This window comes from Quercus lobata, chromosome 2, assembly GCF_001633185.2.
Source record: "Quercus lobata isolate SW786 chromosome 2, ValleyOak3.0 Primary Assembly, whole genome shotgun sequence".
Taxonomy (NCBI): domain Eukaryota; kingdom Viridiplantae; phylum Streptophyta; class Magnoliopsida; order Fagales; family Fagaceae; genus Quercus; species Quercus lobata.
The window spans coordinates 22,356,502-22,377,252 of record NC_044905.1 but is presented as its reverse complement, the minus strand read 5'-3'; the positions used below and the strand labels follow the sequence as shown (position 1 = coordinate 22,377,252).

General features: G+C 39.3%; 2 protein-coding genes across 2 annotated transcripts; one reads left to right on the top strand and one right to left on the bottom strand.

Moving 5' to 3' along the window:
* Window positions 1-585: 585 nt before the first annotated feature.
* On the top strand, window positions 586-1,490 carry LOC115961243. The gene is made up of 2 exons (XM_031080256.1): window positions 586-726; window positions 1,140-1,490. Exons 1-2 carry the CDS (start codon window positions 586-588, stop codon window positions 1,488-1,490), a joined length of 492 nt encoding a protein of 163 aa, XP_030936116.1.
* Window positions 1,491-10,334: 8,844 nt separating this feature from the next.
* Window positions 10,335-20,463, bottom strand: LOC115974983. Its single transcript, XM_031095586.1, has 3 exons — window positions 20,216-20,463; window positions 11,735-11,966; window positions 10,335-10,811 (listed from the first exon to the last, which is right to left on the bottom strand). The coding sequence occupies exons 1-3, from the start codon at window positions 20,317-20,319 to the stop codon at window positions 10,515-10,517; spliced, it is 633 nt and encodes a 210-aa protein (XP_030951446.1). The 5' UTR covers window positions 20,320-20,463; the 3' UTR covers window positions 10,335-10,514.
* Window positions 20,464-20,751: the final 288 nt, after the last annotated feature.

Here is a 20,751-nt window from a genome sequence, read left to right as displayed (position 1 = left end):
AAACCCGTTTACTTTACAAGTCGAGGGTTTCGAGGAACTGAAGAAAGGTATCCTCAAATGGAAAAGCTGGCGTTCGAGTTAGTGACCGTAGCACAGAAACTCAAGCCATATTTCCAAGCCCATACTATTGTTGTCTTGATGGATAAGCCTTTGAGAAGAGTCATGAGTAGCCACGAAGCTACAGGACAGATGGCATTATTGTCAGTCGAGCTGAGCGAATTCGATATATGATACCCTCTACGTACTACTATAAAGGGGTAGGTGGTGGCTGACTTCATCGCCGAATTCACACTCATGGAAGGTCAGGGGGCAGAAGTAGTTCCACAATGGAGCTTCCATACAGACGGATCTTCAAATAGGCAAGCAGGAGGCACCGGTGTAGTACTCCGCACCTTGGAATGAGATAAGATCGAGTGTATGATCCACCTGGGCTTCCCTACAATCAACAATGAAGCAGAATACGAAGCTTTAGTGGTAGGATTGGACCTTGTAAGAGCGGCAGGAGCTAGAAACATAGTCGAATACTGTGACTCCCAAGTCGTAACCAATCAAGTTAATGGTAACTATGAATGCAAGAGCGAAAGAATGAAGAAGTACCTTCAGGAGGTGAAGGATCGAATCAGAGGTCTTCAAGTCAAATTCGTCCAAATCTCGAGGGAGGAAAACGAATGCGCCAATCATCTAGTGAAGGCCGCTTTAGCAGAATTCATGCTCATCCCCGATCAGGTACTATCCTTCGTTCAAACCTCTTCACTCATAGATGAAGTCACGAGTGTGTAGGAGATAGGTACTGGAAACAACTGGACCACGCCATTAGTCTCCTACCTAAGGGACGGCATGCTACTGGACGAAAAGGACGCCGCTAGAAAATTGAAGGTCCAAGCATCGCGCTTTGTTCTAATAAAAGAAGTCCTATACAAAAGAGGTTTCTCCCACCCGTACCTAAGGTGTTTGGGACCTGAGGAGGCAGACTACGTCATGAGAGAGGTCCACGAGGGGATCTGAGGGAACCACTTGGGGGCATGATCGTTGGTGAACAAGCTGATTCAGGTGGGATACTATTGACCTACTATGCAGAAGGACGCGCAGACTTATGTTAAAACTTGTGACAAATGCCAGAGATTCGATAACGTCATCAGACAACTGCCAGAGGAACTCACCCCTATGACGGCCCCATGGCCGCTTGCTCAATAGGGATTAGATATCATGGGCCCCTTCCCAACAGCAGTCAGGCAGCTAAATGGGTGGAAGCAGAAGCCCTAGCCACTATCACAGAGAAGAACATCCGAAGTTTTATCTGGAAGAATATCATTTGTAAGTATGGGATACCCAAGGTGCTTGTCTCTGACAACGGAAAGCAGTTTGACAACAACGCATTCAGGGATTTCTGCTCGGAGTTAGGGATCAAGAACCACTACTCGTCACCTGCTCATCCACAAGCCAATGGACAAGTTGAAGTTACGAACCGATCCTTGCTCAAAATCATCTAGACTCAGCTCGAGGGGACAAAGGGCATATGGTCGGAGGAACTACCAAGTGTCTTATGGGCATACCGAACAACAATAAGGACACCTACAGGGGAGACGCCATTTCGACTAACATACGGGAGCGAGGCAGTCATCCCAGCAGAGGTAGAGCTCGCAAGTTACCGGATGGACAACTATGACAGAAATAAGAATGACAAAGCCCTTCGCTTGCAACTAGACCTAGTGGACGAAGTACGGGCAATAGCAGAGCAAAGGTTGGCACGATACCAAAACCTTATGGCAAAGAACTACAACTCCAAAGTCAGGCACAAAGACTTCAAGGTCAGAGACTTAGTTTTGAGGAAGGTAATGGGTGCCGCCAAAGATCCTACCCAAGGAAAGCTCGGCCCCAACTGGAAGGGACCCTATAGAATTACATCATGGCAAAAGAAAGGAACCTACCATCTAGAGACATTAGATGGGTGACAACTGGAACATCCATGGAATGCTGAGCACCTACGAAAGTACTACCAGTAAAAATGACATCATAGAAAGCAACATCTGACAAATTCTCAGTTTATTCAAATTATTCTAATTTTTAGGTTAATTATTGTAACATTCTCCGGTTTCCTAGTTTTACTATCTAGACAATTTAATTTTGCTACAATACTTAAAGTATTCTTTTTAAGCTTCTTTTTCCTTTAAGTACCTTTTGGTTTAGTAATAAGAGGAATATTCAGATATGATTGATGTGTTTTTCTACAAAATTTATATAGTCCACAAAGTGGACAGTTCATCCCAGGAGGATGGAAATTTTATTAGTCCATAAAGTGGACGGTTCAACCTAGGAGGATGAAAATTTTATTGTCCACAAAGTGGACGGATCATCCACACCATACAATGGACGGATCCAACATAAAGACGGATCAATATTGCTAGTCCATTAGTGGACGGGTTCTGATTTGAATTCAAGTGCCGAACAAAATGGGCTAGTCCATACGACGGACAGATCCAACTTAATAAGTATTCACAGCCCACAAGTGGACAAACTCATCCTAAAATGAATGATAACCACTAAGTCCATATAATGGACGGATCCAACTTAAGGTTTGATCAAAAGCTTCCAGTCCACAATTGGACAAACTTGTCTTATCATGTGAATACATCCATATAAGATTAGGTAATAACAATAGTCCGTGATAGAGGACAGATCTAAATCAACTGAATTAATTGTAATCACTATGCGGACGGGACTCATCCTAAAGGACGGATCCCCTGTGAAGACTGTTATAAGAATCTTTATAACAGGCTCGACGAAAAATTAAAATTGACAATACACATTTGCCAGAAGACGGATACATTGGTCTTTAAATCACCAGCTACATATTCAAAGTCATGTTTTTACATGCCATAAGTGACAGATTAAAAGTTAAAATATTGTTCCCAAAATAGTTACAATCCAAAAATAAATAAATAAATAATAATATTTTACTACTGAGGGGAGGTAATTTCAACATTCTCTTCAACATTCACGGGCTGACGAACATCACCATCAACGGGCTGGGCTTGGTTCTCGAGAGGAACTAACTCCCCATTGCCAGGGGATGCATTGTCGGCAAATAAGTCTTCCGTGCTCTCAGAGGCGACAGGTTGAGCAGTAGCTTGGGGTTGTATGTCTATGTTGAGTTGAGAAAAATCGAGGTCAGGATAAGCTTTCTTTGCTTAACGGATAGCATCGTCAAAGCTGTCCATATAAGAGGTCCCAAGCTCCTCCAGGAGGGCGTCGGAGTCGCGATATTCACAGATCGCTGCCTCTTTTGACTGACGAAGTTGGTCCTTGGCATCCTTAATTTCTTTTTCTTTATCCTCCAAGACCTTCTTCAATGTTTCCACTTGCTGATCAAGCTCCTTCCTGACCTTTTCCGAAAGGGAGAGTTTCTTCTCCATACCAACTCTCCAAGTCTTGAGACTGTTTAATTCTTCCTCCGTTTTAGGCATGGAAATTTTTACTCGACCCGTGAGTACCCGATCCTACCCGACCCGGGAAATAGTAGGGTCGGGTTTGGGTTTTTAAAATAAAACCCGAAGCGGGTTCAGGTCAGGTGCGGGTTTTTATGATACCCGACCCGAACACGACCCGTTTAAATGTAATTTACCAAAAAATCCTCATATATATATATATATATATATATATATATCGAAACTTATTCTAACCTAAATTCCTAACCCTATTCTCAAACTTTCCTCAACAGCCGCCTCTCATCTCCTACTCCTCACCTGTCAAACTAATTCTTAGACCCTCTCTCTCCCTCAAAGCTTCCATGGCCGAACCTTGATCATCTCAATGCTGCTACCACCGTGGTTTTGCTCGTAAAGCCCATGGCCGAAGCTTGATCATTTCAGCGTCGCTGCCACCATGAACAAAACCATGGTTTATTCACTTTCTTCAGTTCTTTTCTCTTGGGTTTGGGAATTTAGATTTGGTTTTTAAGATCTGATGTTGTTGCTTGCAATGTGCATTGGTTTGGATTTTGATTTCAAATGTATTTGGATTCTGTGAATCAATGGGTATGGTGGATTTTGGTTTGAGATTTTCTTAGATTTTGTTGTTTGTGTTGCTGTGATTTGTGTTGCTGACGAGGCCCGTTGTGCCCGCGGGGCCCGATGTGGCGGGAATGGGGTTGGAAAAAAAACCCGTTTAGTAACAGGCCGGGTTCGGGTTTTCGGGACAGACCCGCGGGTTGGGTTCGGGCATAAGAAAACCCGCCCCGAACCTGACCCGTTGCCATTCCTATTCCGTCTCGTTAGCCCTCGTCCTAACACAGTCCAGCGTCATCTCGTGATTCAAACACCGTCCCATCAACCTTTTCATCATCACCATGGCCTGAAAACAAAGGTTATTAGTGACGGAGATAAGTGAATGGGAAAAATAGAAAGTGGACAGCATAACATACCTGGGCAATACTAAACAACCCCGTCTCCCCCATGGCCTCAGTAACATGATTGCCTAAGTCCTCATAGTCATCGGACGACATGATGGATGAAAGCTTCTCTAGATTGTATTTTGAGTCCTCTCGGAGGAGGACATATGGCTTTTCTTGGGTGGTGGACAGGCCCTTCATCAAACCCTTCCCAGCTTCATGCTTGGCAGGAGTAACTGTCTTCCTGCCCTCAGCCTCTAACCCCACGATGGGCTTTAGGATTGTTTTGGGTTTCTTGGGGAGGCAACCTTGTTTTTCAGGCAGCTTTCTTTTTGTAGACGGATTGGACGAACCCGTTTCCTTAGGTTGTTGACCTTCAACCTCCTTCTTTTTTGTTGCCTGTTGCTTGATGATGGCTCTTCTTTTGGCAGCATCCATTTCTACACAAAGGAAGAAAAAATGTTTAGACCAAAAAAAAAAAAAAACCTAAGGTTAGGGTGACAGACTTACGTTGGCGAACTTGGGCGTCATATCGACAGGCGGCTAAAGTCGGCTCTGGTCTGTCACAATACTAGTGGATAGTGTCTAATGTGACCAACCTCACCCACGTCCTTTCCTCTAGTTTGGACTTGCTGAAAATTCTCTCAAGAAAACTCCACTCTTCCAAAGTAAATTGTGGACATTCACGGACTGCAAAAGAAGACGATTAAAGAGACCGGGGGAAATAAAAAACTAAACTAAATATAGCCGAATACATACCAGACGGTGGTAATATGCCCTATGTTGTGTCGACGGGCATAAATTCATTGTCATCAGGGTGAAACATCCATCCATCACCTTCCATGAAAAAATATCGACTCTTCCAGTTTCTATTGGAGTCAGGGCTCTCACACACAAGCCTCAGTAAAAGGCTCCTAGGTACAAAGCTATACATACCCTTTGATTGGGCATTCTCATCAGGACGGTAACAATGTAGGAATTCCCGCACCGTCAGTCTCTGGGCGCCGTCAAACATTGCCCCGTACAATACCTTTACACCTAGGAAGACCCTTCAGGCGTTTGGAGAAATCCGGTTGACGGATAGGCCTAAGTGTTGAAGGAGTTAACGGTGGAGCGAGCTTAGGGGGAATCTAAGCCCTGCCTTCAGCATTTGCTCATATACCCCGACACCCTCAACACCGTCATAATAGCATTACTACAACTTGTAAGGTAGACGGAGTGGTATGTTTTCAGGGATTTGGAACTTGTCCCTAAGTGTTTTAAAATGGTTTTCCTTAATTGTGGAGGTAAAGTCATTAACTGTCCATATAGGTAACATGATAAACTTCCTAAGTCCGTCAGGACCCACAACGGATTGAACTAGGGGTTGAGTATCATCCAGGTCTTGAATAAAGTCATCCTCTGGCCCTTCCGTCTCCAAACTCTCATCTCTTGAGGAAGGAAAACTAGACGATGGACTCCTTTCTCCGCTTTGAACATTAAGGTCTTTTTGATCCGATGGGTACACTTCATCGTAGCCCGCCCCGTCGCGAACAAATGAATGATTACTCGATGCACTAGACATGACCTACACGTGACGATAAATCCTAAGACTCTGACGAGTCTATAATGGATGACGGTATCATACAAAGTCCACAAAAATAAAAAGTGCATAACTTTAAAGAAAAGGAGTGTTTACCTAATTGAAGCTGGATGGTAAAAAGGTGTTGATGACGGATGTAACAGCTTGATGGTACGGTCTAACAATGAAGACGGGTGCGCTCTGATTGTAGATTTTAATAGGAAGTAAAGAAATAAGAGGAGGAGAGGTTGGTTTATATAGAGGGAATGGCGCGAAAGACGAAGGGGCGCTTCGATCCAAATGAGTGACCATTCATCTAAAGACACGTGTCCTTCGTCATTAATGATCTAAGCTAGCCTGTCAAAACTGGATGTGTTCCTCAAGAAACCGTTTTTAACAATCACCCCATGGGCCCTTCCACTCGGTGATCATGGACCTATGAGGTGAGGGGGCAACTGAAGGGAAAGGAATTTAGAGATGACGGGTCCATTTGGATGGGCTTAACGGATCGGGATAAGTGGGCCAAAAGTGGACGGATCCGGTGCGAATGGACCGGGGTGGACGGACCAGAGGTCCACGTGGCACTAAGATTGGTCATTATTTGACCTCCAAGAAATCTTAAATGTAAACGACTTGCGTCACACGAATAACCCTAGCCCATAGAATCCCAACATGAATAGAATTCTAATACGAAGAAGATTCTAGAAGATATGCCCATTAATGAAGATCTTTCCTATATGGAAAAGACTTGTTGCATAAGCATAGGAGTTTGATCCCACACTACTATAAAAACCCGAAGACCCTCAAAAAATAGGTACGCATAATTCATCCCCAGTTTTGGCATTCTAGAGTTGTGAAAAGTTCTAACTTGACCTTCGGAGGGTATTTGGCCGACACCACACCGGTGCTCTTTGTTAGGTCTTCTCTTTTTATTGTGCAAGTATTGTTTCGAGCGCGCGAGGACTGTGTGGCTCACTGGTGATTTTCAGCATCATCAGTATGAACCAAAGAAATTTAGAATTTAAGTATAAAAATATGCTAAAATTGAAAAACCATATATACTATGAAACAAAAAACTAAAACTAGTATCCATGTTCACAAAGTATTAATAAAAAAATACACAAATATTTGTTTCTTTTTACTATTTAAATTCATTATTTATCAAAATTGAATTTGACATTATTTTAAATCATGAAAATCATTTATGATTTCTTTTGCACTAAATTTGCAGTAATTTTTCTTTCACGGTACGAAATTAAATAATTATTAATTAGAGAAAAATATTCATTTTTAATCTAAAACTAATATTGATTTTTCTTTTACTCATTTTATTGTTGTTGTAATAGAAAAAAATAAATAAATACAAAATATAATCTGTCTATAAACAAGTTGGCAGGTTGTTGATATTTTAATTCTTGAACATTTGACACAATTCAAATTGTAACACTAATATCACTTTTTTTTTAGGTAACAAAAATAAAGAGCTTTATTAACAAATCAGCTAGTTACATCAAAGCAATTTGGTTATAGAGGAAGCTTGGGACATCCTCCATCCGTACAGTAATTTCTAAAATATATTGGCCATTCATAGTTAGTAGATGGACTGCATGATTGGCATTGCATATGACATGGTTTATTTCCCAATGGATTAACCCATGTAGAAGGAAAAAAAAACATATCGATTTTATTTTTTACATTACTTAGCTAGACACCAATTTTGCATCACTTAGACCATTCATTGTACATAAAGTTATGGTTTCTGAAAGTTGGCATCTAAAATGGATTCAAACCTAGGAAGCACGGGTGTGGCTCCAGGGCCGTCGCACCCGCACCCGTCTCGCTTCGACACGTCGATTTGCACTCAATGCGCTGATTCACCACTTCTTCTTTTTTTTCTCGTTCTCCGATTCGTGCCAATTCAGCACCAAAACCGGCCAAAATGCGCCAAAACTGGCCGAAACACATGTTAAAAAAAAAAAAAAAAAAAAAACTTAAGTTGATTTCTTATTTATTTATTAACTTATTATATATTTGTCAAACTATTTGTAGGTTAAATAACTTAAATTGAAATTAGTGAATTATTTGTAGTTATTATTGCTCTTAAATTGGTATATGTTTACCATTATATGAAAATATATTTAATTATTTGTAAATAAAAATATATTTAATAATTTATTAATAAATGTATCCCGTCGCACTCACACTCTATTTTTTCAAAAATTGTCAAGTCACTGCACTGCACCCACACCCGAACCCAAATCCACACCTGTGCTTCCTAGATTCAAACCTAGATAAAATCAATCTTTCCAATATTGACCATTTGGTTCTCTACCTTCCCAACCTCAATCTTGCCCTAACAAGGTGTGGTTAGAAAGCTTTTGACACCAACTTTTCATTCTTATGAGACTTGAAGCTTCATGAATTTGAATTTACATATGGAGTTTTCTTACTCAGTCCCTTGAATAGAAGCTTGTTCAGTGCTCTCTTCTACAATATCTCATTTACCTAGATTTTGACGTTTTTTGGTCCTAATTCAACGAAGATCAAACTAAAGTCAAGATTTTCTAGTACTTGGCCAGAAATGGCTTGGTGTTGGACTCAAGGGAGTCAATATTTGGAGACTATACCAGTTTAGCCAGTGGAACGATATATTTCGATACCGGTTTACCATTTTAAGTTTACTACTATTTTTATTTTGATAAATATATATATATATATAATAAAAATAAAATTTTACTATAAAACATTACCTCAATTCATGACAAATTATTCATGGTTTTAGACTTTAGCATCAACTAAAAAAAAAAATACAATATAAAAAACAAAAAGTTTAGGGGCTGTTTGGTAGTGTATTTTGAACAACAATTTTCAGTGTTTAAATAACATTACACATATTTTTACATACTTCTTCACCCACATGTATTTCTAAAAAATACAAACAATATTACTAGAACAATATTACCAAACAGGCCCTTAATTGTTCATTATATACTAAAAAAACAAATAATACAAATAAGTTACCATCCTGCCCTTACAAAAATTTGAAAATTACAAAACTAAAAAAAATGTTTTTTTTTTTTTTGGTAACATCCCACTCGTTGAAGCCAATTTTGACATGCGAGTAGCCAAAATGAAGGAAATTTCATACTAGCTATTTAAAATGATGTCTCATTCACTCCAGTTGAGCGGTCCAATTTCCAATCAAGATTGGTCAAATTTGATCAAAATTGATGTCTTCCCATAAATTCTTGAAATTCTTTGATCCTTTGTCCGTTTGAGGTAATATGGATTGAAGGGCTCATATGTGGTTGGCGATCCGATAATATCTCCATCAAAGATCCAAATCATACTTTTGATTTGGGAATTGCATACAAAGAAAGTGAAGAAAGAGACATTAACAGACATTAAAAGCACTTTGAGTTCTGTTAGTAACTATGTGAGATTGAGATGAATTGGCTTTTTAAATTGATTTGACAAATTTGATTGGACCATCTAGAAATGTGGTAGAAAATTGTATGTTTGTAGATTGCAAGGAATATGCTTCCCCTACCATGTTAACAACCTAGCAAGGTCTTGGATAGAAAATTTATGTCTTTACCTATGGTGTGGCTTACCTTCAATGCTCCTGTGCATTGGATGGAAGCTCGACTCTACGTTAGTAGATTTGGTTGAACATACTTTTCAGTGTTCTGATGTCTTCCATTATTGGTTCATTGCCTGGTTTGCTGAGCCTGCCTATTTGGAGGACTGTAGCTCCCTGCTTTGTTCTGATTAGCATAATGACCTCTCTGAATATCCTAGCTTCCAGGTTGTGTATCGTGCATCTCTTGCTGTTAATAGTAGGGTATTTTCCTCCTCGTTGATTTGCAATTGTTTGTGTCCAGTATTATCAATGCTAGCCAAGTTAAACATTGAACGAAATTTTGGTAATCTGTAGCGTTTACTTATATAGAACATCCATGGTCATCTTCATCACTAGGCTTATACCATTCAGTTCAGTCCCATATCTTCCAGCTGTGTGGATGGCTTGATGGATATCTGGTGTTAGGCCTTCAAAGATTACCTTGTTTTGTGTCGTCCAGATTGTCCACATGATAGCATCATCCATGTCGGCACCAGTTAAATGCATTTGAGTGTGACCACTATCATGCTCAAATAAAATTTTAAATTCGTTTCCCCCCATGAACCATCCAGTTGCCATGGTGGAAAATTAACGAGATAAATGATTAATATTGCAGCAATGTTGGGTTAGAAATGAAAATTTCTCACAATGTCAATGTGGTTAGAAACAACAGGAAGTGCTAATTGAACCTTTTGGCATTTTCCTTACATTTCAATATGTATCAATGCGCTCTTCTGCTTGGACATATTGGAGAAACAACTGAATTTTAAAAAACACTAAGGCAATAAAATTCTTCGGGATAATTTTTGGCAGGAACGTGTAAAGTTTGAAATAATTAACATGAAAATTTCAACAAAAATTAGAAGCATTACATTTCAAGTCATTACGACTTGAAATAATTAACATGAAACTTTCAACAAAAATTAGAAGCATTACATTTCAATTCATTTCAGCTTAGATTTTGACGAGCTCTGAAGAGGCTTTGCCACAGGCCGTGGAGCGGCACTTCTAATAACCTTCTTCACATCATACTTTACAGATGAGAAGGCACAGATCAGACCAAGTAACATTGTTGGATAGACATATACAGCTTTCGTAGGATCTGTGTTTACAGGCCTTCCCAAAATGCCTTCCTTGACAAGGCCCCATACTATAAGAAGCATCCCAAACATGCTCATCCTCCCTGGTTTTAGAAGGCCCACAAATGCTCCTGCCACAGAGAAGTAGCTTCCTGCAAGAACCTGGAAGAAACCACAAAATTAAGACGATAAAACTGACAGTAAAATCATAGAAGAAATCCTATTCCTGAATAAGCCATATTTATTATTTGAAATTAGACTTGGATGTTGATTCAAGGATAAACATGGTAGAAATGAATTAGTAGTAATTTGGAGAACAAAAAATGAAACCACAATTAGTCGGTAATCTAAATTCAAAGCCATCTGAAAATTTCAGTTGCTAAATCACCATCAAGCTAGTAAGCATAAAGAACTCAATTATCTAAGCTTCTTCAATTTAGTCAGCAACCACATGATGAGGCTGATTATTGAAGGAGAACAGAGAAAATCCATTACTTAAGGAAATGACAAAGGATATTGCTTTAGACAAAGGCAGTTCATGTGGTCCACCAGAGGTTTTGGATAGAGGCAAAGTCAAGTTGTAGTGAATCTAAAAATGATTCAAAATCCAGAAATAAATATTGGGGAAATAACAACCAGTTATACTTAATTAGACAAGACTTCCAGGGAAGAACTCAATATACATATGATAAAGAGTGTATATGAGTGCATGCACTCAATTTACACAAATGCACGTGTCTATGTCAAGCTTGCTATGAAGTACCGCAAGCAAAATTGGCTGCCACCTTGATGTTACTCTTAATGATTGAAAATCTTGGCAAATGATATGGAATCACTGTATCAATGACAAATAGACCATATAACAGGGTGAGCAGGCGAAATTAAGCACACGAAACAGAAAATATTTCATGATCAACAAAATGTCATGATCATGTGCGTTTTGACAAATTTATTGCCGTTTTAGACATTAACCAGACACCTGTATTGAGAGACCCTTAATAAGACATTAGGAGCCTACTTCCCCCAACTCTAGTCTTACTCCAAAAAATTAAATATGCATTAACACAATCAAAGGGCAATAGAACCTCTAAGCGTTGGAGATCAGTTACTGCAGAAGCTCCCTTCACACTAGTCAAGTTATAGATGTCTAACAGGCTATCCCAGCTTGGAACAGCCATGTTTTTCACAAGGCCATTTGCAACAGCTCCTGGGTACAAAAGTGTCTTCACAACAACAACAGGAAATATTTCACTTGCAATCAATTGGGAAGATGTGACATGCAACGGTGTTGAACACATACCCGATCTGCATGGGACCCTGTCAAAGTAAAAATATTAATCCACATTTTAAATGCAGCAATGAAGCAATACATTTTCTTCAGTAATTGGTATATTTTCCTAATCAATACAACCACAGAATGAGAGGGTCTTTGGTCAATTTACCTTTGCTATTTTAATCTAGAAAGACTAGTGTCATAGACAGAAACCAACATAGAATAACTTCTAGAAAATGCAAAAAGAATTTATGAGGCTAATATTAAATGAAAAAACCATTACGGATTTCAAACAATCCATGGGAAAGCAAGCTTAATGGTATGTATTATGGCAAGTATACAAGCGGGGATGCCACAACAGCACGACATTGTTTTCTAGTACAACATGCTGGTGGCAAATTGGCAAGTTTTGTAACACGGCCATCCTGGAGGTTGTGATTTTAAAATATTTCCACGAAAAGTTGGAGTGTTAAGATAAAATGACCCCAAAAAAAAAAAAAAAAAGGCATTGCTGCAAAGAGTTGCAGTGTACTTTGATTGCCATAATACCTGCAAATTCATTAAAAAAAAAAAAAAAAAAACTGAACTAGAATACTTTTTTAAATAAATTAGTTTTTGACTTTACACATGCACCTAGTGGATGTTGAACCCAAAACCTTACCCTGCACCCTTTCTTAAAGGGGAGGAGGTGTTGTTTGACACTAGAAAACTATATGTATATGATTGGATTTTGTTTTAGTAACTATTTATTGTGAGGCAATACAACTTTTTTCTTCTCCTCGTCGTAGGAGCGTTTCTTCTCACCAAGGGTGAGCCCTCCTCCTCTTCTCCTCTGGCTAGGGCCTTACCTGCAGAGATTAAGAGCTGACGTATTCGTTCTTCTTCTCCCTCATATAGTGCCTCTCCTCCCTCTCCCTCTCTTCTTCTTAAATGGATTCAAACTTCATTGAACGGAACCAAAACATCTCACTGACATCTAAAGAGGAGGAGCCTATCACTATTCGAGCGGTCCGTAGGGAAGAGATTCTTGAGGAATACTCCCTTAGCCTCATCGAAAAGTTCATGACCACTCGCCCCTTCAACGTGAGAGCTGCAAAAAACCTTCTATGGTCGGTGTGGAAAATGGGTAACAACCTAAAAATTATAGATGTGGGGGAAGGTCTCTTTCAATTTAGGTTCTCGTTGGAAAGCCAACTACGATGGGTTTGGGATGACGGACCATGGAGCTTTGAGAACGGTATGTTGGCGTTGCAGAGATGGGAGAAGGGTCTGACTGCCAGGACAGTACAGTTCATGAGCTTTTTTTTTTTTGATAAGTAAGAATGTTATGTATACGAATGGCTACTCTATGCATGAAGAACATAGAGCAAACCCAGAAAATACAAGAAGGAAAAAACAAAAAAGAAAACCAATCCACAGATTAATTACAAAGAGAAAGAGAGCTAAGGAAAGAAGGGAGAGAGTCACTAGTCATGAGTTCCCAAGCCCGAGACCAATCAAAAAAAGTCCCACTAAAAGAAGCAAGCATTTGATCACCGGAACTATCCAAATCCTCAAAAATCCGCCGATTCCGTTCCTTCCAAATACACCAAAAGATGCACAATAGAACTAAATTCCATATTTGAGACGAGTGCTTCCCCAACCAATTCCACCAGCCAAAAAGCAAATCTGTGATCGATCTAGGTACAACCCAAGACAGGCCAAAAGTTATAAAGACAAAGCTCCATAACCGATAAGCCATCTTACAATGAAGAAGTAAGTGGTCTACCGTCTCTCCACAATGTTGACACATAATACACCAGTCCACAAAAACCAATCTCCTCAATCTCAAATTATCACCCGTTAGGATCTTATTCCAAGCTACACACCAAACAAAAAAAGAAACTCGCCTAGGGGCCTTTACTTTCCATATAGCTTTCCAAGGAAAGACAATTGAGGGAGAATTCCTTAATTTGTTATAATATGACTAGATATCAAAATCACCATTAAGCTTCAACTTCCATCTCATCCGATCTCCCACATCCATTGGAGGAGTATTAGCTCCCAATATACGAAGAAAATGCAGCCCTTCATCCATCTCCCAATCATTAAATTCTCGAATAAAACGAACATCCCAAATTCTTCTATCCTCTGCCCCCTGCCTTGACAAAGAAGCTTCAACAGATACCTCCTTATCAATGGCAATACCATACAACCTTGGGAAAGCCAATTGAAAAGGTTGATCCCCACACCACCCATCCTGCCAAAACCTCACTCTATTCCCCAACCCAACAACAAACTGACAATTTTTGCTAGAATCCTCCCATCCCATGCAAATACCTCTCCACAAGCCACACCCATGAACTCCCCTACCCAGTTTTGAGGTCCAACCCCCCCATGTGGGTTCAAGTATGGGGTCTACCCTTCGATCTAATCAACAAGGATGTGGGGCTGGATATCGCCCGGGGTATCGGGAAGGTGGTGGCAGTGGACTGTAAGGCACTAGCCTCGAATCAAGCCCATTTTCTACGGATTCGGGTGGAAATACAGATGGATAAACCTCTATGAAGAGGGGGTCAGGTGGTAAGCCTGGAAGGAGACCGAGTCAAGTGGTAAGTCCATTGACCCACGGCCTCGGGTAGGGAAAAAGAGAGCAGACCGAGACCACCAATGCAAAAATGGTTCAAGCACAGAGAAGGTGATGAGCAAGCAGCATAAGGGTTTGGCCGATGAAACTAACCCAACTACCCCAACAGCAGCGGCTGCCCTTCAGCCCCGCCAGACACCATGATCATTTTGAGCTGGAACTGCCAGGGGCTTGGAAACCGTCGGGCAATTCAGGTACTTACCGATTTGGTAAGAAAAAAAGGACCCACAATTTTGTTTCTTATGGAAACGAAATTGATAGTAAGCGAGATGTAGGCTGTTAAAACGGAACTAGAGTTTCCTTCGATGCTTGTTGTACCTAGTGTGAGGCGCAGTGGTGGACTTGCTTTGCTTTGGAAGAATGAGGTGGTGGTCTCTAATCAGACCTACTCCCCAAACCACATCAACGTCCATCTTTCTTCCCCACTTAATGTACCATGGAGACGGACAGGGGTTTATGGGCACCCTGAAGCAAGGCTAAAGAGCGAAACTTGGCGCTTGATGAGGCATTTACAAGGCCGGGCATGACTCCCTTGGGTGTGCCTCGGTGACTTTAACAAAATTCTTTGCTCAGACGAGAGGAATTGCTGAATGCCCAAACTGCTATGGCCCATGCAGGACTTCCAGACCACACTACTTCTGTGCAGGCTTGTGGATTTGGGTTTTCAAGGATATAGATACACATGGAGAAACGGGAGACGTGGGGACAATTTTGTGGAACAAAGGCTTGATAGGGTTTGTGCATCGGAGGAATGGCAAGAGCTTTACCCCCAGGCAGGAACGGCTCAACGACTTTGGGGGCCCTAGGCAAAAGCTTTAAACGGGACCTTTCATTATATTTAATTATAAATTCATAGTCTTCCAGAAAATACTAAACTTGATCCACTAAGACCAGCCCACTATCCATCCATACCACTAAATCTGATTTCTTAAAAAAAAAAAAAAAAAGTGTAGGACTAGGATCAATGCTTTAAGTGGGTCCATTCCATAGTCTTCTAGAGAATACTAAAGAAATAAAAATTTAAGAGGAAAAACAAAAAAGACTAAAGACTAAAGACTAAAGAGTATAACAAAAGTTAAGCAAAAAAAGAGAATAAAAACCCAGCAGCAAACCATGAAGAAGACCAAAGGGGCAAAGGGAAGACTGAAGAGAAAACAAAAAACGAACTTGAAATGAAAATCTATGAACACACCAAGTCTATTGTCAACACCAATTTATGAGTAAGCCAACTAAAAAGAGGTTTTTTTTTTTTTAGAATCAAGATGGAGAGAGTGAGTGTTTTTCTTCTTCTTTTTTTTTTTTTCTGCCTTTTGTTACTTGTCTATTCTTTCTTTTTTCTGCATTTTGTTATCTTTTCTTTCGCATTTTGTTACTTGTATATTGAGAAAATCAGTGTCTTTCTTTCTCTCCATGTCTACATTTCAAGTAATAAACATGGGTTTTTTTTTAATGAAATGTGGTACAAAGGTTTGATTCAGAGGATACTTGGATGTGGTGATTTTTTTTTTTTTTTCCTGAGAATGCTAAAGATTTGGTGATTTGATTGGCCTTCATGTCCTTTCAACCTTTTTGTTTTGTGAGAAACGGTTAGAAATAACTTGTTTCTACTCAATTTTCAACTAAGGGCTTAAATAATTTGAGTGTCTTAACTCTTAAATCTTTTGGGCGGGCCTTACTTTTTTTTTTCACAACATTATATAGTATATTAGTACTATTGGGGGCCCTCTTACAAGTGGGGGCCTTAGGCGGTGACCTAAATGGCCTGTAGGTTCAGCCGGCACTGCCCTCAGGCAAAGGTCCTTCACACGTCAGCTGCCTATTCTGACCACGATCCCATTATGTGAATTACTGAGCCCACTTGCTTACGCTATCACCCAAAAACAATACAACATTTTGAGGAAAAGTGGGTGGCTCACCCCAAGTGTGAGGAGCGGATTAGAACTTCTTGGGCACAAAGTCAACCTGTTGGAAGCCCTATGTTCTGTCTGTCTGTTTGAAAAAATAAAAATATGTAGTATGGACTTGGTGGCTTGGAGTAGAAACACCTTTGGAAACACCCAGGACCGCTTAAACTCCAAACACGTGGAGATGGAGGAGCTAATGGTAGCAGGCCTCGGGGAAAACTTGGACAGAATATATGAGGTTCGAAGAGAGATTAATGACCTTCTGCATCACGAAGAAGTGTTCTGGCGGCAAAGGTCTCGGTCCATCTGGGGTGGAAGGAAAAGAAGATTTCTAAGGCTGTGAGGGAAGTCCTTATCAAGACAGTGGCCCAAGCGATACCTACGTACTTGATGAGCATTTTCAAAATCCCTAAAGCGATTTGTGATGGAATGAACTCAGTGTTGGCTAAGTACTGGTGGGGACAAACTCGGAATGAGCGGAAAATTCACTGGATCAACTGGGGCAAGCTGTGCACTCCTAAGAATCGTGGTGGGGTGGGCTTTCGTAATATTCATGCTTTTAACCTTGCGATGTTGGCCAAGCAGGCGTGGAGACTCATCCATGGGACACATTCGTTGTTCTACCGAGTTTACAAAGCAAGGTACTTCCCCACATGTTCTTTCATGGAGGCCCATCTTGGGAGCAACCCCTCTTACGTGTGGCGTAGTCTCCTCAGTGCCAGGGAGTTGCTTCAGGAGGGGTCCGTATGGAAAATCGGGGATGGTAGCTCGGTTGGTATTCAGAATCATAAGTGGCTACCTCACCCCCCAACGTTCCATGCTGGTATGGACCTGACTTTAAGAATGGCTGACTTTATAAACCCACAAACCAAGCAGTGGGACAGGGGGAAAGTTAATGCCCAGTTTCAACCACCGTTTAGAGACATGGTAATGCGGGTTCACTGGGGGAATTTGGAGAGTCGGGACACACTGGTATGGAATGAAAACAAGGCTCAAATGTTTTCGGTGCGAACTGCTTATCAAGTAGCACTCCGGATGAACCAGACGGGGAGCGCAAAACACTCCAGGGTGCATGAAGACAAGCGCATATGGTCCATTCCTCCAAAAGTACGGAACTTCATGTGGCAGGCTAGCTCGGACATCCTACCCACTCATGCAAACTTGGCCCGTCGGAGAGTACCCACTGATCCTAAGTGTGCGGTGTGTGGTTTGAGTGATGAGACGGCCCTTCACATCCTTTGGCAGTGCCTGTTAGCACGTAACGTGTGGGCACTTGTTCGGGGAAAACTGCAAAAATGCGACTCATCGGCTAGGACTTTCTTTTGCTTAGCCCAAACGTTGAAGGAAAAGTTGTCCCGAAAGGAGCTTGAGATGTGGGCCATGGTGGCATGGTCCATATGGAACGCGCAAAACAGACTATACTTTGAAGCGTCCCAAACCTCACCGCATGCAATTCTCAAGAGTGCGAAAACGTTACTGGAAGATTACCAAAGGCTAACTCGTAGCATGCCTCGCAACTGAGCACCTAAGGGTGCTGTCCTCAATTTTTGAGACTTTTTGTATACTTTATAGTTTTCTTTTCCTTTTGGTTGTATAGCTTGTTGGGGTCTGGTCAGTGGGAGCCACCCCTAGTGCGTTCTGTGTACTCCTTCAGTATTATTAATATACTTCTATCTATTTTGTCAAAAAAAGTAACTATTTATTGCAAACTCATGACATTTAGTTCCTAATTCTTTATTGAACTTGTAATTTTATGATCCCAATTCAATTTATAATTGCAGAGCAGGCTGCTATATTGATATATAAATCTTTCAGGAAATAAAGGTCAATACTGCTGGAAGTCTAAATTTGATAACAAAACAAGCTACATTTTTTTTTTTTTTTTTAATGACAGTTAATACACATGCTACAAAATTACAAGATACAAATAGAATGATTACTTATAATCAGCTGAAAATAGCAAAAATTGGATTAATGATCAAAAAGGTTACAAATTAAATAAGCTCAATAAAAATAAAATAGTAATTTCTTTCTACAAGACAAAATGACGTGATATACTATTGATTAAATTGAGATTTGTGGACAAGGATTTAAGAAGTGCAATGCTTGTTTCTTTGTATGTATTATACAAATCTAATCTAAACCATTAATATAGGGTATGGTATATACAAAAAAAGTGTGTACTATAAAATGACCCGAAAAAATGAAGCCAAATGTATACTGGATAGAAATACAGAAATTTTAAATAATAAAAAACACAAACACACACACAACCAACAGATTGCGCTTCAATTTAATGATCGATAATGGAGTAACAACTAAAAAATATAGATAATGGACCTTGAATACTAAAAAATATGTAAAGCTCTATCCCAATACAATGCATTACATCATAAGAATAGGTAAATGGATCGACCTAAGCTTCATAAAGGTCACAATATAAATAAATAACAAATAATTAAAGGTCACAATATAAAGAAGAGGGCATCAGGTGCCAAGCTAGCAGCCTCTGGGAAAACATTGAGCACTTCCTCAACTTGAGGGGCCTCTCATCATTTCACAATCTATACAACCATGCCATCCCATTTTCATTCCTAATTCTGAACTTTCCTAGCAACTACCCAGATGCTAAAACATGAAAAAATAAAATAAAATAAAATAAACACTAACTAATCTATATAATAAAATAAAGCCAAACTTCAATAAAGGATCCAAATTAGATTTTAACTGTACTCTAATTCTTTGCTGCATTCCAATTAGATTTTACATACACTTTTGTGCCATACTTCAAGGCTTTTTTAAACTATTTCAATCTCATTTAAAAACTACGCCAATCCTGTCTAAAACCTACTTCATTAGAAAATAGAAACTAATCCAAATTCCCTTACCAAAATTTATCAATAACTCAAGCATAAATTTCAATTAAAATTCTATGATGTTCCAAAAAAAAAAAAGTTTTCCTTTTCAATAGATTTTCACAGTGACTAAATTTGCATAAATTATTTGAAAAATTTTATACAAAATTAACATAATTCATCGCATTACCAGTTATTTAAAAAAAAAAAAGTTATGCTAAAAGGCAAAACTACATTTTTTTTCTTACTAAAACGGAGCAATCAATAATGAGCAATTTGCATGCTTTCACAAAGAAAATTTTGTTTCAAGAATTGGCAAAAAAAAAAAACAGAGCATCAGTAGTACTAAACTCAGTACAAACATTTCATATGTATCTAATTGTAACTATTATAAAGTGCACCATGCATATGCCGGGGTTACATGCTAGTGTTCTATGAAGAGCATATTGCCTGTTAACATTTTGAAATAGACCCAGGAAGTAAACTAAATCAATTTAAATCTGTGTAATTCTTAGTCTATGAAGAGCATATTTCCTCTTACAAAGTGCACGTGCTACTTTTCTAAGAAGAGCATATTGCCTTTTGACATTTTGACAAATACCCGACAAGGAATCTAAATCAATTTAAATCAAATTAATTCTTAGTTTATTAAACACAATACCAACAGATAAGAATGATAGCATATCTTTTTCTTTTTCTGGGTTCACTACTTTGAAAACCCTCACATCTTTTTTTTCTTTAATAATTAAAATTACACCTACTATTAGCATGAGATTTATCAGCTATACCCAGATGGCAAAAACAAAAAAGACAAATTTTGAGAGAAAAAACAAGTTGAGCAGTGAAGAATTAAAGAGATCAGAGTAATGGAAATGAAAAAGGTAAAAAGTTTGAAAGAATAATTGTACCTGAAAAGAGGGATCTGAAGTATGATTAGGAAGAAGAAGATGCGAGCTGCTATTGATGAGATATTGCTCACCCATCCCTTTGACGAAGAAGAAGGATTTGCCATTATTGACAGGAAGGATCTGGTGGTTCTATACCAGCTGGGACCCCAGAGAGACTATATTTAATGGGATGTTTTGGCTATGTTCAAAAGCCGGTGTCAACTGTTTTAGTGTTAACGATACACATATGAAGTTAAGAAAACGCCACTGCATTTTTGTTGTAACAAAACTTAGCTACAGTATTTTTTGATCTGTCTTTTAGGTTCTGTTTTTTAAGATTCAGTTGTATAGTTATTTAACTAAAATATACACTTTTATGTTATGAGAAAAAATTCACATGACAAAATCTTAGAAAAAAAACCTAAAGAATAATACTGATACTGTACATCTATACCTAAGTTTTGTTCTTTTGGTTAATAGAAACCGTAAAAAAAACGAAATGAAAAATCAACCCTTGAGAAAATTCTCAAATCCAATCCAATCCGATCACATGTATA